Genomic DNA, 17,527 nt, shown 5'->3' with positions numbered 1-17,527 from the left:
TTACACATACCATCACACAACATACTGACCCCCTCTATGACCCCCATACCTTGCCTTCAGCTTTCTTTCTGGCTACTTCAATTGTATTCCTCCTGAGGAAGCCGTTTTTTTTGGCGAAACGCGTCGAGGAATACAGTTAGAGGTCTTCTTTCATGGACTTTTCATGGTTTTTATGGACTTTTAAACTTTAATTTTATTTCTTTTTAGCGTTGTAGTACTCCTCTAAAGGAACTACTTGTACGCATATTGTATTTTAAATTCAGCCGGGCATGCGCCCAGAATAAATTATTTTTTACCAGTACTCACTGTTTGGTGGATCAGTTTATACACCTACCTGCTATATACCACCACGCGGCTGCGAAGGACCGAGAAAACAAAGCTTCTATGCGCTTGACACACCAGTTATAACTGTAAGTGCACATCCATTCTGGCATGCCAGAACATATAACGTTACTACACCATTGTGTTTTTTATGTCGGTGTTTTTCCTCATATATATACTTCACACAAGGATCGCGGTGGGTTTATACACGGATCTAGACCAGCACATCCAGATTGTGAGTGCATAAATATACCATTCATAAAACGACCGAGTCTTAACTACTACACTATTATAGCCCTTTTTTGTTTATATTTCAATTGGAAACCGGTTTACACGAGCTCCCCCTAGTGGATCCAAATTATCACCAGTGTGTTGTTACGGGTTTGCAGCTGGGTATCCGGTAAAAGAAGAAAGGAAAGTATATGCTTTATTCTTGTAAACACCCTTTTTCACACTGGTCTTTACATTTTTTAGTTCTTATACTTGCATTGTGTGGGCAACCTCTTTAACCCCTTCACTCCCCTATAGACATACCGGGACGTCCAAAAAACGCCTATTAAGAAACCCCTATGGAGGTCGCGGTACGTCTAGCCCTTCTTGCAGCGTCAGGGACACATCCCTGCCGCTGCACGGGAGATCAGACTTCCCCACTGACAGCCTCTGCTGTCCGATCTCCTGTAACAGCTTCCAGCATGAAAGCCAGAAAGCTGTTATATTTCAAACTGCCCGATCTCGTGATCGGGCATTCCCTTCCGGGTTGCGTCACTGCTGAGCCCCCTGCGGGGATATTCTGCCCTCCGATGAGGCACAGAGACGCTGCGATCTCTATGCACGTCTGTGAGGACCTGCATAGAGATCACAGTGTGATCGGTGCAGGGGGATCGCGGGGAGGGGAGTGAGAAACCATGTCTCTCACCCCCCCCTCCCGTCCTGAAACAGAAAAGCTGGGGGGAAAAAAACGGTTAGTCATTTAAAAAATAATAATAAAAAAATAATTAAAATAATAATATAAATCAAATAAAAAAATAATGTTAGCTGTGATGTCATTGCGACATCACTGGCATGTTCAGGAGGTCCCTAACCATTTTTATGTAAAAAAAAAATATATACAAAATACAACAAAATTAAAATAAAAAAAATGTAAAAACAAAATATTAAAAAAAATAATAATAATAATTAAAAAACCTTACATCCCATTGCCCTAGCATAACATCTAGCCAGTATAACCCTCCTGCCCCCGTTCACAACCCCCAAACTCATTAAGCCATAGGCATAAAAATTATACAAAATTGTACACCTTATAGTATGCTCCCTGGTGCTGGGAAAGTCTGAAAAAGCTATATAAATTAGGTATTTCTGAAATCAGGACACCTGAATTGATAAACTTGGAGGGGATTTTCCATCACTTTACCTAATTTTGTGAGGATTCAGAGGGAAAATGTAAAAAAAAATTAGTTATTTTTTATAATTTTCGCTAGTTTTTACTAAATTTCTCATTCTAAATTTTCAGCTAATAATCCAACTATGGTATTAAAAGAAAGCTTACATGGGTACACTATTCACAGGAAAGGAGAATTATCGCTAAACCGACAAACCGCAAAAATGGCAAAATTGCTCCGGGATTTGAGGTACCAAAAACCCAAGGGATTGAAGGGGTTAACCACTTACAAACCGACACAATTTCCGAAAGATAAATGTTACAAAATAAAAATAAAGAAAGATAAACTTTTTTTTTTTCAAATTTGAAAAAAATATTTTTATTTTAAATAAAACGTCACTGGCTAGTTTTTTTTAAATCTCTTATAATATACAAAGAATTCACAGTTTGTGTTTTTTTTTCATCAGAATTCTTTATAGTTCCCATTCATGCTGACATGTGTACTTAATACACTCATTTTAGAATGGAGTTACACCGACTTTGTGGAATTTAGTAATGGAATTGGGTAAAAATACCAGAAATGCCTTCTCTTTTATGGTGTTAACACCGCCCAGTTCTCCTGAACGAGAGCGGTTGTACTTCAGCACTGTGACAAGACATGACAACGCAGAGCCAATAGGAATGAAGAAAGGGATGATGTACAGCTTCACGAGCCAATGGCGGGGCAGACACGATTTGTTTTGTAACTGACTGATCCCAGTGTGTTGTTGGCACGGCGAGATGAGGTTCCTTGTGAATGGCAGCCCTGCGTGGGCACGGCAGAGTGCAGGTGAGGGCACGGTAACCGAGAACTACTGGAAGTGATGCCATGAGAGGGGTCTATCCTGTGGCTATATATTTTACGGAAGCCCAAGCAGTCCAAACTTGTGTATATAGGAATAGTGTTTTTGTCATACAACAACTGCCTGTTTCCTAAACTTTATTAAAACATATCATTCTATTTTTATATTACTAAAGACACACAACTGTAGTTGGATGGTGTTTGTTGGCACATGATAGCTGAGAGGTCACTTTAAATGTACATTATATGCCCCTTGCAGATGGGGGGGGGGTTGCCTTTGCCCTTTTCCCCTAGCCCCAGCTTTTGGCACATTTCCTTGCATATGATGTATTAATGCCAGTCAGCTGCAGCGCAGGCTGGTCTGATCCAACACTGCACTGGAGTCTGAGACCCCTGTGACCTTGTGTGTGATTTCCTGCCACTGACTGGCTGCTTGTCATGAGAATTATACATGAAAGAATTTATATTAACCCCTTAATGACAAAGCCCGTACATGTACGGGCTCACAATGCTTTATTTTCAATGGGTTTTGGGACCGCCCATTGTCCTTAAGGGGTTAAAATACTATTTATGTTAGGGGGGCAGCCTCCATGGACTTCATTAAAACGCGCTCTGCACCTTTAACGCACGGTGCGCCAGCATATGACATCCTTTTTTATATACTTGAGGCATCTGAGGGCCGCTGTAAATACATCACTGCATTCTTCTTTGGTGAGTCTGTTACACCGTCCCTATACATGCCACTAGGACTGTTATATTAAACTTTTATTTTATTGGTTGATCATATGCACACAATACGCAAACTTTTAAGAAGCATTTTAGTGGTTAACAATGCCTGTCTCTGCGTCACATGACAATTACACGTTCCCGTTACAAAAACATGGATGAGGCAAAACTTTACCTGATTAAAGTAGTATTGGAAGGGTTTAGGCAGTGATATTATTAATGATACATCGAATTACAGAAGTGAAACATTCAGCAATTCCTCTTAGGAACATAAACAAAGTTATCTGAGTTATGGGGGGAAAAGACCACCAGTATATTTGGGGCTCGACAGCACGTTCAGATATAATGAAGTCAGAGTAGAATTATGAAGAACTCAGCTGCAGGATGCATTCACTAATTTAGCGAGTCTGCCCCGCATTGCTTTCTGCTTTCCAGCTGCATCTGAAATGTCCCATACACAGTGATGTGGGCAGTCAGATAGAGCTGCCAAGCTGCAGGAAGGAGCGGGCGCTCGTGCAACCAATTAGAGGAAGAACCAGTGCAATCATCCTGGGGCCTGCAACACAGGGTGACGGGTGGTCTGTCAAGGACACAAATCCCACTTAACCGCACACGCTACTCTCAGCTACACAAAACCCACCTTACCACACACACACTACTCTCAGCAACACATATCATACTTTACCATACATACACACACACACTACCCTCAGCAACACAAAACCCACCTTACTACACACACACACACAAACTACTCGCAGCAACACAAAACCCACCTTACCACACACACACTACTCTCAGCAACACATATCATACTTTACCACGCACACACACTACTCTCAGCAACACAAAACCCACCTTACCACACACACGCTACTCCCAGCAACACAAAACCCACCTTACCACACACACTACTCCCAGCAACACAAAACCCACCTTACCACACACACACACACACACTACTCCCAGCAACACAAAACTCACCTAACCAAACACACACACTACTCCCAGCAACACAAAACCCACCTTACCACACACACTACTCCCAGCAACACAAAACCCACCTTACCACACACACACAACTCCCAGCAACACAAAACCCACCTTGCCACACACACACACACACACACTACTCCCAGCAACACAAAACCCACCTTACCACACACACACTACTCTCAGCAACACATATCATACGTTACCACACACACACTACTCTCAGCAACACATATCATACGTTACCACGCACACACATACACACTACTCCCAGCAACACAAAACCCACGGGGGGGAGTGCTTGCTCATTATACAAATCTGTCGAACAGAACTTCCCTCTTTATCACAAAACCTTCTCTCATTTCAGTTCTGAAGCTGCTTTTCACACGGGCCAAGTTGAGCTTCTCTACACAGACAAGCGTGGAATGCATTGCTCCATTATTCCAGACAGTAGCGGAAACGGTCCATCCGGTACCGGCCAAAATCACCGGGACCATCCCTACGTGGGTCAATGGCAGCTTATTGCGCAATGGACCAGGCAGATTTGAATTTGGAAATGACAAGTAAGGACTGCATTTGGATGGTCTTCAGTCGTCTCTTTTAACACTATCATGATGGTATTATTTGATCTACATACACAGTTTTCATTTAATGGAGATTTTTTGTATGATGATTGACAGCGGAAAGGGTCTGCATGGTGGGATCCAGGAAGAAAGGGAAAGAGGTGGAACAAGTAGAAAGTAACGGGAAAAACCGCCTTTAGTATATAGGTTTAACGTAACAAAAATTTTCATTACAATGATAATAATACAATAATTATATTTGTGTTGTTAAGGTATTACCAAGGCTTTAATATGATGATGTGGCTTATCGACAGCTACTTATATGAATAGATGTATAGTTTATATGAGTAAAGTGGAAGTTGAATAATATATTTTGTTTATCCAATTAGAATTTTAAACATATTTCCTGGTGGTTCTATACACATTATGGTTACTTTTAGGGTTATGTAGCCCTGTGATGCATTCATAGGTAACATACATTCTGAGCTAAGAGGGTCATCAGAGGATGAAAGAGGGACAGAGTGTTTATTTGCCCCGAAAGAGAGACTGTTCCTACTAATAATGGGCACCTTTAAGGTCCACCTATAGGAAGCGCTACTGGCGGGACTAGTCTTTCCTAAAAAGATACGCAAACGCATACAGGGCAGTGTATAAGAAAAGTGGGAAAACGATGGTACATGAAGTCTGTTTGGAGTTACTGAAAAGGTGCGATTTCTGCTCAAAATATCTATTGCATACGTGTATTTATGACTGTATAACGGCTGTTCTTAGCCCATCAAACTACTTGTTTCAGGTACCGTCATTGGTTTGATGGCATGGCTTTAATGCACAATTTCAAGATTGAGAATGGCTCAGTCACCTACATGAGCAAGTTCCTTCAGAGTGACTCGTATACGACGAACAAGAGTGAAAACCGCATTGTAATCTCCGAGTTCGGCACCCTGGCCATGCCAGACCCCTGCAAGTCTGTGTTTGAACGTTTCATGTCCAAATTTAAACTAAGTAAGTCATATTTAACATTATTTTGTGAAAATGAGATCTTCTTAGCTAACCAGCTAGTTCTTAAACATTCACATTTTAATTTTTTGTGCAGTATTTATTTCAAGAAGGTTGCGCAGTATTCATTTTTAACCTCTTCTTTTCCATCAGCCTCTACTGACAATTGCAGCGTTAATTATGTGCAGTATAAAGGTGATTATTATGTCAGCACTGAGACTAATTTTATTCGAAGAGTAGATCCAAAAGATTTGGAAACTTTGGAGAAGGTAATAACCTTTTTATTTTGCTGAGTAAAGGTTATAAGGTAGTTAATGATTCCTCTCTTTGATCTTCCTACTCTAGTAATGTTACATGCAGCATAAAAATAGTAAGTGATAATATAGCCCCCCTACACAAAAAAACATAAAATTTAATGTTAAAACATAAACATGTTATTTAACGATTGCGTGTAAAATAATGATAAAAAGAAAACTGGCCTCTGTTCAAAACATCTAATGAAGAATAGCTATCAAATGAGGGCTGTGTTTTTGGTAAATCATGTATGCAAAAGTCAGTAAATAGATTTATTGTAAATGTAAGAAAACGAGTTAAATGGAGGAGGCACGAGTCAGATGCTCAAGTGGGCATTAGATCTAGGAGCGTGATCTGGAGTATAGCCAAAATTCATTTTAAAGCATGATCTGTCCATTATTGCAGGGCCCTTCCAGCTGCTAGAGGTCTTGTCCCATGCCATGATTTTGCAGGCTCTTTATATATATATATATATATATATATATATATATATATATATATATATATATATATATATACACACACATATACACTTACAGCAAAAGAGCCTGCAAAATATGTATATATATGTGTGTGTGTGAACTCATGTGAGCCATAGCAAAACAACCGAAGTACAAAAGTGCCACTGCATGAAGTGCCCTCCTTTTTCATACCCAGCACAATCTCTGTGATTATTTTCCTCTTCTCCCAACCATCTCTCCAGCTACCCACAGTCTCTTTTCCTGCCTTTCACACTCCTAACCTCTCTGATCACCCAATGCAACCATTGCAATCCTTTCTCAGCGCTTTCTATTGTGCCGGGGGACGATGTGTTTTGTATATAGCGTTTACAAATCTCCCTGGGGCGGTTTATTTGCTGTCTTCTACTTTTTTTAAGGATCTGAGATCTTATTGTTAAATCTCATTACTGGGCGCAGGTCGACTGGAGCCAGTTTATAGCTGTAAATGGGGCTACAGCTCATCCTCATTATGACCCAGATGGGACAGCATACAACATGGGGAATTCTTATGGAAAAAGTGGTGAGTAAAATGAAACAGTAATGTCAATAAATTCATATTTTATTACCTTTTTACTAATAAAGTGCCACTACTTGCTGCAGGGCAATGCAATGGGAAAAGTAAGTCCTTTGGCACAGAAGTTGCATATCCCATGGAAATTTATTCCTTACAGGCTCCTAAAAGAAAATCAAAACAGACTCCTAAGACTTAACATCTGGCTTCTGGTTGGTATTTGTTTAGCTTCGGATGAATGATCCAATTTCTGTGTGGATTTAATAAAATATAAAGCAAGGAAATATCTTGTTTCCTGTTGCCTTGCGTTTTATTTATGTTTATAAAATACAGGAAAATTCCCAGAACTCCTTTATGAACGTTAAGTGGAATAACACAGCATTATATGTATCATTTTTTGCCAGTATTACCATGGTGACTGATCAATATGATCTGTTAAAAAAAAAATGAAATATTAGAAGTGTGGTTTTAGAAAACTTCCTGACACACATCTCATTTCCATCCACAAAAAAGTGATCAATTCTATTATCGTATTAAAAATAAGAGGGAAATACATGAATTCATCAGCATACAATCTGGATGTAAAATATGTTAAGCCAGAAACTACATCTGTGTGCATCTAAACCAACTAAGACATGGATTTGCTCCAGAGAAAGGCAGTCTGTGCCCTCCAAGCTACTATGATTTATAACTTCCAGAGGTTGTGCAAGTTGTCTGCCAAGCAAAGAAGATCTCAAAAACAGAAATTGCACATGTGTTGCTAGAAAGTCAATGTCAGGTCAACTGGGACAGCTAAACAATACGGTAAAAACCTTTCCCTACGTATCTACTTATCTGGGGTATCCAGATCCCCAAACCAAGGTGGTCCACTGGTGGTACCAACACTTGTGTGCCGCTGATGACAGATATATGCCTATATAATGCATATATGGAGCGCAGAAGAAAGAGATATCGGCGCAGTTAGATGCTCCCTCGTTCCTCACTGGACCCCAGGGTCTAATCCAAGCTGCATCTTCTGTTACGCAGAAAATTACTACAGTTCCTTTCTTATTTTAGGGACACGGTACAACATCATAAGAGTCCCTGCACAAAAGTCAAACTCTGCAGAGACCCTAGAAGGAGCCCAGGTTGTGTGCTCAATAGAGCCAGAGGACAAGATGAAACCTTCTTACTACCACAGTTTTGGTGAGATACATGAAAGCGCTGTAGTAAAGATGTATGTATGCATGGCTGTAAGGACCTGACAGTGCTCCGATGGTCAGGGATGATGGGGGACAAACTTATTTTTATCCCCTACCAGATGGAGATTGCTCACCAGGGATGCGTTTAAGGGTAGCAGCACCCTAATTCTAAATGTTTTATGGTAAACTAAATAACTAAGGCGTCTTTTCATCATATCTGGCTGAAGAATTCTCATCTATTTTTATTTTCTGTGTATTATACAATACACGTGCTGTCTATATACTATACTTTCTATCAGTGTAGAAATATATTTTTTTTTACCTCCATTGTCTCTTTTAATACATTAAAATGAAAATACTTAATATCACAAAACCCAGGTGTTAAGTTCACTACTGATACACAATGTTCTGATAGGCCTTATGTTGTTGGAGGTCCTGTTATATTCTGGAATGCTTATTGGCTGTCAAATATTAAAATTGATTCTCATGTAATTATTATTTTCCCTATTATTATTTCATAGCAATGACAGAAAACTATGTGGTGTTTCTGGAGCTGCCACTGAAGCTGAACATCATGAAGATTCTGACCAGCCAAATCAAAGGAAAGGCATTTTCAGATAGCATGAGCTGGGAGCCACAGCTGAACACAATGTTCCACGTGGTGAATAAACACACAGGGGAGGTATTCCATTTCTACCACTTACTCATTGGGGCTTTATCAAAGGTGATCATGCAGTGTCATTCCGATACACTGAGACAGGGCCAGACTGGGAATTAAAACCTGGAAAAAATTGCATACCAGCCTTGTATTTCATGGTGCCGTTTTTGGGCACACTGCACACGTTGAGTTCTGGCCCCAATACTTTTTGTTCTGAACAGGGACAAACCCTGCATTTTAAAATATATTTGAAAAATACATTAGTCTTAAATAAAATACATATGAAAACACATAGTTCCTGATATCACTGTGGCCCATGACATCATGTCATGGGCCAGGACCCAATGAGAGAGAACCAGTATAATGTCAAAAAACATGTATGGATATGTGCGTATGGTGTTAGAGTATGCATGCGTGCATGTATGTTTATATATGTAAGTACATGGTGTTGGATGTGTATGTATGTGAAAGTGTATGTTGTTAGAGAGGTTGTGTGTGTGTGTGTGTGTGTGTGTATGTATAATTGTATGTGTGTGTTGTAAGAGTGTGTATATGCAAAGTGTTAGTGGCTATGTGTATGTTTATGTTGTTAGAGTGGCTGTATGTATGTGTTAGTGTAGAGCTGCCCTGACCATCATCATACCCCCAACATCCTAATAAATTCCAAAATCCAACCACAATCATTATCCCACCATCGTTTCCATCCCCTACCATTATCACTCCATGTTGCACCACGATCGCCCCCTTCATCTTCATGCTTCCTAACATAACTTCTCATCATCTCTATGCTAATCCTTTATTTTCCCATCATCTTCACTTCCCTTAGTATGCCCCCTTAATATTCATACAATATTCTACAATAATTTTCACTAACTCATACAGGGGTATAACTAGAAACCACAGAGCCCTAGTGTGAAGCTCGGGGCCGTGGGGCAAGTTTCACACATCAACATGTCCCTAAGTGCAACATTTGTCCCCAAACAGTTGTGAGTGCCACCTTTGCCCCTGCAAACAGCTTGTCTGTGTCATGTTTGCACCCAAACTGCTTGGCTGTGCCATCCTTGCTCCCAAACAGCTTGGATGTGCCATATTTGCCCTTAAACAGACTGACTGTGTCATCTTTGCCCCCCAAACGCTAACAGATCCATGCTAACACACAAACACTTAAACATCAATGCTCACACACAAATGCTTACACAAGTACACATGCACATTCATGCCCACATACACATTTATGTTAACACAGTTATGCATACATTCTCATTCCTACATAATCTCTCTCGCACACCTTTACCTCACCCACAGCTTTCTCACCAACCGCCCCTTAAAGCTGCTCTCCCTGCGCGTCATGGGCCCGTAGCTGTCATCTCTGGGGCTTGCACATTGTACAAGCTGCCTCGCTCTTACCACAGGGTCACATCTGCCAGTCACTGCTGCACCGCATATGACGTTATATCTGTTGGGGCACTGATTTTGTTCTTGCAGCTTTCCCCCCGTTTATTGAAGAAGCTAAAAATTTACAGATTGCCGAAAAATGGTTACGATCCAGTCCATAAAACCTTATTGGATGCTTATACTCTAACACCATGAATTTAGCGAAGAAAGCTAAATGTAGCTGTCTTACGTAAATATGTACCCTTTTTGTCATTGTAGAGACATAGTGTGACTTTCTACACTGAGCCATTTATGAACTTTCATCAGATCAATGCTTATGAGGATCAGGGCTGCATTGTGCTTGATCTTTGTGGTCAGGATGATGGAACCGCTGTGAAATTATTCGAGTTACAAAACCTCAGGAAATCAGGACAAGCTTTGGATGAGGTAACTATTCTGTTTCAGATCCATATATCAATACACAATCTTTTGCAAGGATACATTATTACTTACAAAGATGTAATTTGTGGCTAGCAGGTGTTTTTATGAAAAGTTTTTTCTTCTAAAATTATTCAATATTCAGAATATTATTCAGAAAGTCTTGGGTTATAATTTCAATAAGAAATCTCTGGTTATTATTTTTAAAGCAGCGTTTCCCATTATGTTCTCAGCAATATTGGTGTCAATCATGTTGTAGCATTTTTTTTAAATGCAGATCATACATATTGTCATAAAATAAACATATTTTTTCCAAAGTTGCACTAATTAACCTCTCTTCTTTGGTAGCTCTACAAACAGGTTTCCAAGGCATACCCACGCAGATTTGTCCTACCTCTTGGCACTGATTCTATGAAAGAAGATGTAGACTTAAATCCTTTAAAATACACAAGTGCCACAGCAGTAAAACAAGCTGATGGAAAGGTCGGTGTCTACCATACTAAATAGTAATCCTTGTAATTTTACAATGCTAAATATGATTAAATGTAGGTCTTGTCCTGAAATGTGACAGTTTGGGTCAGAAGCGATAGAGTGTCCCAGGCACAAGGTGTTTGTAAAATACTTTGCCGTGGGAACAATGAGTCGCCGTAATCACAGACAGAGATTTTTTGTTTTTCCTAGCCACAGTAAAAAAATATTTTCAATCATTTTTCTAGGTATGGTGTACCCATGAGAGCCTCCATGACCACACACTGGATATATGTGGCCTAGAATTTCCACAAATAAATTACTCAAAGTACAACACCAAGAAATACAGATTTATATATGGATGTGGATTCCAGCATCTTGTTGGGGATTCATTAATAAAACTTGATGTAGAGACTAAAAAGGCTAAGGTAAAGGTGACAAATATGTAACATGGCTGCTTGCTATATAAATGCATGTTGTATATGCAATTTCTCCTGGTAAACCCCTCTATCATATCGCAGCAACTACTTTAATACCATACTTTTTGTCGTATAGGTTTGGAAGGAAAAAGGCTTTTACCCATCAGAACCCATCTTTGTTCCATATCCAGAATCCACTGAGGAAGATGATGGTGTACTTCTCTCTGCAGTTCTTACACCTCATCAGGTAATGTACCAAAACAATTTATTATTAATAATATAGTCACTATATGATCATAAATCATGCAGACATCTACTTAATTAAAACGTGTTTTTGGGTGAGTCTAGATTAAATAGGCCGTACTTAAATAGAGCACTGATGGGGAAAAATGATTTTGTTGTTTAGCAGTTACCTAGTAAACAACTGTATTTTAGTAAACCAAAAAGTGTCCAGAGATTTATTTAAATGTTTATGAACCTGTCATTTCTCAAAATCCAAAAAGTGCACTTAATTGTTTTCCCTTAAAAATGTAATGGCCCATCGCTATACTTTATATCACATAAAGGTCACTAGTGGTGTGATATTACATAGTATATTATTACATATTACATAGTATAGAGTAACATTAACCTTTACAGCGTCTTTACAGACAGCCACCATAGTTGATGTGATTGAAAAGCTAATGCTACAGTATAGGCAAGCTGAACAGCTGCCTAGGGCGTTGATGGGATAGGAGCTCCCCTGCATGATAAGAAGCAACCCAGGGTTGTCAGTTCTGTGCTTTAAGTAGTCATATTTTATCCGCGTTCTGTCTCTTTTCGGTAAAAAATTTTTTTTCCATGCTAAGGTGGGTGTAGGAGGCCAAACTGGCTATTGATAATGAAGAGGGATTATAATGTTAATTGTTTGAATGAAATCCGAACACAATGTCAGCAACTTGCCAGGACAGATTGGAGGCATTTCCAAACACGCATCATGAAATAGAATTCAGTGGGGAACGATCTTGTTGCAGTTCGCAGGAGACGGACGTTGCTTGGAGACTGGTGAATTTCCAGAGCGCTCCTACTCGCATTAGTGCATTACTTGCTATTGTGGATATACCAATAACCCTCTTATTTTTTATGTAGTTTGTAAATGCATGGCAAACCGTCAAAACTTTTTTTTCCTAGGATAAGAACATATTTCTCCTTATCTTGGATGCCAAAGAATTCACTGAGATTGGTCGAGCTGAAGTGCCTGTGCAGATACCGTATGGATTTCATGGAATCTTTGTGCCTCAAAGGTCCTAGAAAATGATTGCCTACTGCTTTTTTATACGAGCAACATCTACTAATGACTCTTCATAATTACATACTCAACATAAACTGTGACTCATTAGGATCTAATATTTTATTATCTACCTCTGTTACTAGATTTTACAATCGTGTTTGCAATTTGTTTGCTATATCAATACAATACCTTAAGAAGCAAACTAAACTTGCCATGGCTCAATATTTTTTAAACAACTTGGTGAATAACCTTATGCTAGTAATATTACAAAATGTCATTAAATGGACACATCATCATATGATCTTTTATGTCTGAGTGTCCCTTTAAATGTATGTGTTTGTCCCTTGCAAACATATGAATGGATTAAGCAGAATTTCCCTTCTCAGGAAAGCAGATGTGTTTGGTCTGACAAGAGCCCTGCATCCATGTGCAAAAATGCTCTCATTGGTTCAAGCAGCTAAAAGAGTTGCAAAAGCCAAACTGCGGAGGAGGGGTGAACTGCAGCTGTGAAGCTGCAACTTCTCCTAGTGCACCTCCTTGTCCACGCCAAGCCTGTGAGTGAAATCATAGGCTGTGGGACATTGTCTACCAGGGGAAATGGGGACTTCTCATAAAATGCTGGGCTTTCATAAGGGATGAGAGGTCTGCCAGCGATGGATAGCTGGGACTTTGAGATAGGGAACTATGCTGTGTGTGCGAGGCTGGATTTCGAAAAGTTCAAAGTGCTCAGCAGTGGGAAAACAGAAGTACGGAAGGGGCTAAAGGGTAGTAATGGATAGACATACAGTAGAGGACCGATCCTTAAACTATGAGTACCTATTGGCCAAAGACTCACCAATTCACTACAGCTAACTTGCATTTCCACTCGCAAAAAACACACACAGCTTGCATACATTCGACCGCAGAGTGAGTTTACAAATATTGTAAAATTAATTTAAACATTAAATATATACCATGGCTAGAGTTTTCAGCATGTGTGTCATTTAAGATTTGTAAATGAAATTTGTTGTCTGTTATCTACTTTTATTCACTGTCTAACACTCTCACAGACTCTCACTCTCTCATAGTCTCATTTTCACTTTCTAATCTATTCTAGCTTCTCTTTCTCTTCTTCTAGCCATGGACATAACCTCCCAGTGATGGTGGAGCTTCCTGTGACTTCCTTTTCCCGATCCTTAAATTATGGGAGAGGACATCACCCGAAGCTCCACCACTTTGGCTGAAATTCATACAAGATTATTTTAGGGAAAAATGGTGGACCTTCAACTGACATCCTCTCCCGCGATGCTCCATATTATTTTGCGCTAATGTTGCTATATGTATTTTTATCACTTTAGAGTTTTTTCGGAGGAATCTGGCTTTAATTCATCTTCTTTGTCGTTAGATTTGTGGTTTTATAAGCCTCAAGGCTTGAGAAAGACCTGTACGTCGAAACGTTGCCTGCGTGAAATAAACTCACCTTATCATTTGAGTGCTGAGCCTCTGCTTCTTTATTTTGGATTTATTGAGGGACTTGGTGGTACCCTGGCTCGTGCACCATTTCACTGCTGAGTGCTGCATCCCAACCTTTCTTTTTGTGTATAACAATATAATAAGACTTATAAGTAATGAAAAGGAAAAAACAAACTATTCAAAAATGTTTAAATTATTTTATTGAATAAACTTAGCATAACACCTGCCATGGTAAATAGAATAAAACAATAATAAAGAATAAAGCACATTTCTTGTTCTTAATTCACTGCATGGAATGAGATAAGTGGAAAAAAAGTGCCAGTTTCTCTTTTCATGGTAGCTGGAGGGTCTTCCTTATAAGCACCCCTATTTTTAAAACAAGGTGGTCTTTCCAGCTCCCTCATCCTATGTAGTTAACACAAATACACAAACACAAATACTATCATTTTCACAATTTCAAAATCAGCTTCTCTTCTTCCTGTCCCTTTGATGTTGCCTGTGCCGAACATCTATTTTTACAAGTTAACTAGGATGTGTTGTTTAGTACACTTTAAGTTATGATATGAACGCCAGGTTTGATTAAGTCTATGAAATTTGTGAAAGTGCGGCAGTATGCTACACATTTATTGTTATTTGTATCTATTATTTCTTGACTACAGGTGGCTATATATTCTCAGAGAAAATACAGTGTGTTTGCTAATATAGATCCTTAAATTTAGAGCTCATCTGTTAGACGCTGGATATTATTGATGCAAAAAACATATGGCATTGAATAGTAAATAATGATAGTGACCAATAGGTACCTTACACAAATGTCTCATTAGCCTTTAAATGGTAATAAACTTTTGTGCATAATTAATAATTTATTGCCTAGGGATATTCCTTATATTATTTTTAAAATGTTAATATTTTCAATATACAGTATATGTTGCATATGATTCAATGCTAACATGAAAATAACTGTAAATGTGTTAAGTAGTGTGTTTATGCGGTATCTGGTTTACGGGCATGGACACAGTAAAGGCTGTCAAAATCGGCAATATCGCTCCATGACCTGTCCTCTCTTGGGACTATTATTAGGTTCTTGATTTCAAAACCAGCTTCCATAAAAGCCTTTTCTACACGCTCCTTTGTCATTGGAAGTGCTGGAAATCTGTTTTCCCCAACAAAATAGAATGTGGCGTTTAGCAAACCTTGAATTATGATGTGACCGCCAGGTTTGATCAAGTCCTTAAAACTTTTCAATGCGTTGCAGTAGGCTGCCACGTCAGGACATGGACCCTCTAGGCAGAGACAGCCTATCAGGCAATCCGCTGGTGGCAGCGTTATCGGCTCAAATGGCTTCTTTTTTAGGACATCACATTTTAGAACTTGCTTCACTGCCCTGCGGAGTTTCTCTTCCTTCTTCTCCCAGTTCTCTCTGTTAAAGGCAAATGCATATTAGTACTGGCAATTTCCACCCAGAGAATTCATCATGTAGCTTTATTTCAATGCAAACGTACCTTTTGGCCGCCTTTGGCTTTGTCAATGGGGTACGGTTGGTATCCCTCTGGGCACAAGAGAGCAAGGAGGTCCACGTCGGGGCCCACCTTTACATTTGAGGTGAAACCAAGAGATCCCTGAAGGGCGAAATGCCATACAAAAAAGTATGAGATGCTCACTAAGAACAGATAGCCTTATCATAGCCTGTCCTATGTAAGTCGCAGCTTGGGAGCATCTCAAATTGAAACACTTGGACTCAAGTGTTAAGGTGAGTCCACACGTGGTCCTCCTTGCTCTCTTGTGCCTAGTGGGATACCAACTTTACTCTACTCTACTTTACTTTATTTCGATTCTGGACCGTCCTTTTGGGAAGGATCAGAATGATATGTAGATAGACATTTTTCCTCTGTAATGACATAAGAGCTAAAATTTGAGATGCTCCCAAGTAGGGACGCACCATAGGACGGGCTATACCGGGGTGGCTGTCTGTGGGCATCTCATGCTCTTTTTGTGTGGTACTTTCTACAAGATAAAAACTTTTCAGGAACGAGAGCAATTTAATGTCACAAGGTCCATACCTGTTTCCTTCTAACTCGCAAACACGTTTGACAATATTGGTCCAGTCTAGTGCACCCGGCTCCTTCTTCAGCCATTTCTGCAGCTCAGCACGGTTTTGCTCAAGTAAATCAGAGGTGATTATGTTCTCAAACACTTCACAAGCTGACAGCAGGTGATAGATGACCGGTCCAGTAGCAATATCGATCAGTGTTTCTCCTTTAATACCACCTAAATAGAACAGCAAAACATTAAAATAATTTAGCTTTCATATTTTATATATACAGTGTATATATATATATATATATATATATATATATATATATATATATATATATATATATTAAGCAGTCAGATAACAACCTCTACAGAACAAAGTTCCATAAAGAAAATTTTATAGAAATAAGTAATAAGTAGTGTTTGGTATTCTTCATAGAAAAAAAGTAAAACCTAAAACTGGCTTTATCTCAGCACACAGCATTTGATCCTTACCTGGAGAGAAGGCTTTGTGAAGGTTTGTTAACGCAAAGTTGACCCATTGCCCAAGCAAAGCTCCTTTATTTGGAGAGTAGTATCTATCAAAGTAATCCTGTGCGCTAAAATCCTTGATGTATTTTTCAGAGGTTGAGTGGGTTTCCATTGTGACTTGTCTTCTACTTTAGTATTAATGTTGTCTTTGGTTAACAATGCTATAAATCCTGCGACACGAAAACATCAACCTTTCTGTTACAGAGAAATAATTCTCACAGATTCAAGGTACCTAAACCAGAATATGAAGGGAAAACGTTTACCCCTCCCTCGCTTACCTTAGTTACTCCCTTCTAGATATAAAAAAAATCCAGATTTAACCTATACTCTGCTCACTGTCATTGAGTCAGCCTTGTTTTTTCTCTGGCTTATTTTTTCCTGATAATTGAGCTCCAAAACATATTGTTTGTAGCTTAAAACACTCCACACAGAGGTTCTAGCCAACAGACACTAAAGGTAGACAAAGATCATACAAAATGATGCAGATTTAGATTTTTTTCTCTTCAGGGATTTTTTTTGTTACGTTCAAATCAATGTCAGTAATTATTTGATTAAGATAACCTTAGTTAGCAAAACAGT

General features: G+C 39.2%; 2 protein-coding genes across 2 annotated transcripts; one reads left to right on the top strand and one right to left on the bottom strand.

Moving 5' to 3' along the window:
• The first annotated feature begins 2,381 nt into the window (after positions 1 to 2,381).
• Positions 2,382 to 13,138, top strand: BCO2 (beta-carotene oxygenase 2). Its single transcript, XM_053451704.1, has 12 exons — positions 2,382 to 2,528; positions 4,627 to 4,822; positions 5,616 to 5,824; positions 5,972 to 6,087; positions 7,030 to 7,132; positions 8,180 to 8,308; positions 8,826 to 8,986; positions 10,616 to 10,783; positions 11,123 to 11,257; positions 11,491 to 11,670; positions 11,798 to 11,908; positions 12,832 to 13,138. Exons 1-12 carry the CDS (start codon positions 2,480 to 2,482, stop codon positions 12,949 to 12,951), a joined length of 1,677 nt encoding a protein of 558 aa, XP_053307679.1. The 5' UTR covers positions 2,382 to 2,479; the 3' UTR covers positions 12,952 to 13,138.
• A 2,156-nt stretch (positions 13,139 to 15,294) lies between these two features.
• Positions 15,295 to 17,157, bottom strand: LOC128469916 (nicotinamide N-methyltransferase-like). The gene is made up of 3 exons (XM_053451717.1): positions 16,913 to 17,157; positions 16,444 to 16,651; positions 15,295 to 15,803 (listed from the first exon to the last, which is right to left on the bottom strand). The coding sequence occupies exons 1-3, from the start codon at positions 17,058 to 17,060 to the stop codon at positions 15,368 to 15,370; spliced, it is 792 nt and encodes a 263-aa protein (XP_053307692.1). The 5' UTR covers positions 17,061 to 17,157; the 3' UTR covers positions 15,295 to 15,367.
• Positions 17,158 to 17,527: the final 370 nt, after the last annotated feature.

This window comes from Spea bombifrons, chromosome 12 (genome assembly GCF_027358695.1).
Source record: "Spea bombifrons isolate aSpeBom1 chromosome 12, aSpeBom1.2.pri, whole genome shotgun sequence".
Lineage (NCBI taxonomy): Eukaryota > Metazoa > Chordata > Amphibia > Anura > Pelobatidae > Spea > Spea bombifrons.
The sequence above is the reverse complement of the archived record's forward strand: the minus strand, read 5'-3'. Positions and strand labels throughout refer to the sequence as shown.

What these genes read in the sequence shown, in the direction of transcription:
- LOC128469916 (XM_053451717.1), bottom strand. Translation starts at nt 17,060, where the DNA reads ATGGAAACCCACTCAACCTCTGAAAAATACATCAAGGATTTTAGCGCA. An exon ending in TCACAAAGCCTTCTCTCCAG is followed by an intron (nt 16,652 to 16,912) that starts GTAAGGATCAAA and finishes TGTTCTATTTAG; the next exon opens with GTGGTATTAAAGGAGAAACA. An exon ending in TGCGAGTTAGAAGGAAACAG is followed by an intron (nt 15,804 to 16,443) that starts GTATGGACCTTG and finishes TGCCTTTAACAG; the next exon opens with AGAGAACTGGGAGAAGAAGG.
- BCO2 (XM_053451704.1), top strand. Translation starts at nt 2,480, where the DNA reads ATGAGGTTCCTTGTGAATGGCAGCCCTGCGTGGGCACGGCAGAGTGCA. An exon ending in CAGGACAAGCTTTGGATGAG is followed by an intron (nt 10,784 to 11,122) that starts GTAACTATTCTG and finishes CTTCTTTGGTAG; the next exon opens with CTCTACAAACAGGTTTCCAA. An exon ending in TAAAACAAGCTGATGGAAAG is followed by an intron (nt 11,258 to 11,490) that starts GTCGGTGTCTAC and finishes TCATTTTTCTAG; the next exon opens with GTATGGTGTACCCATGAGAG.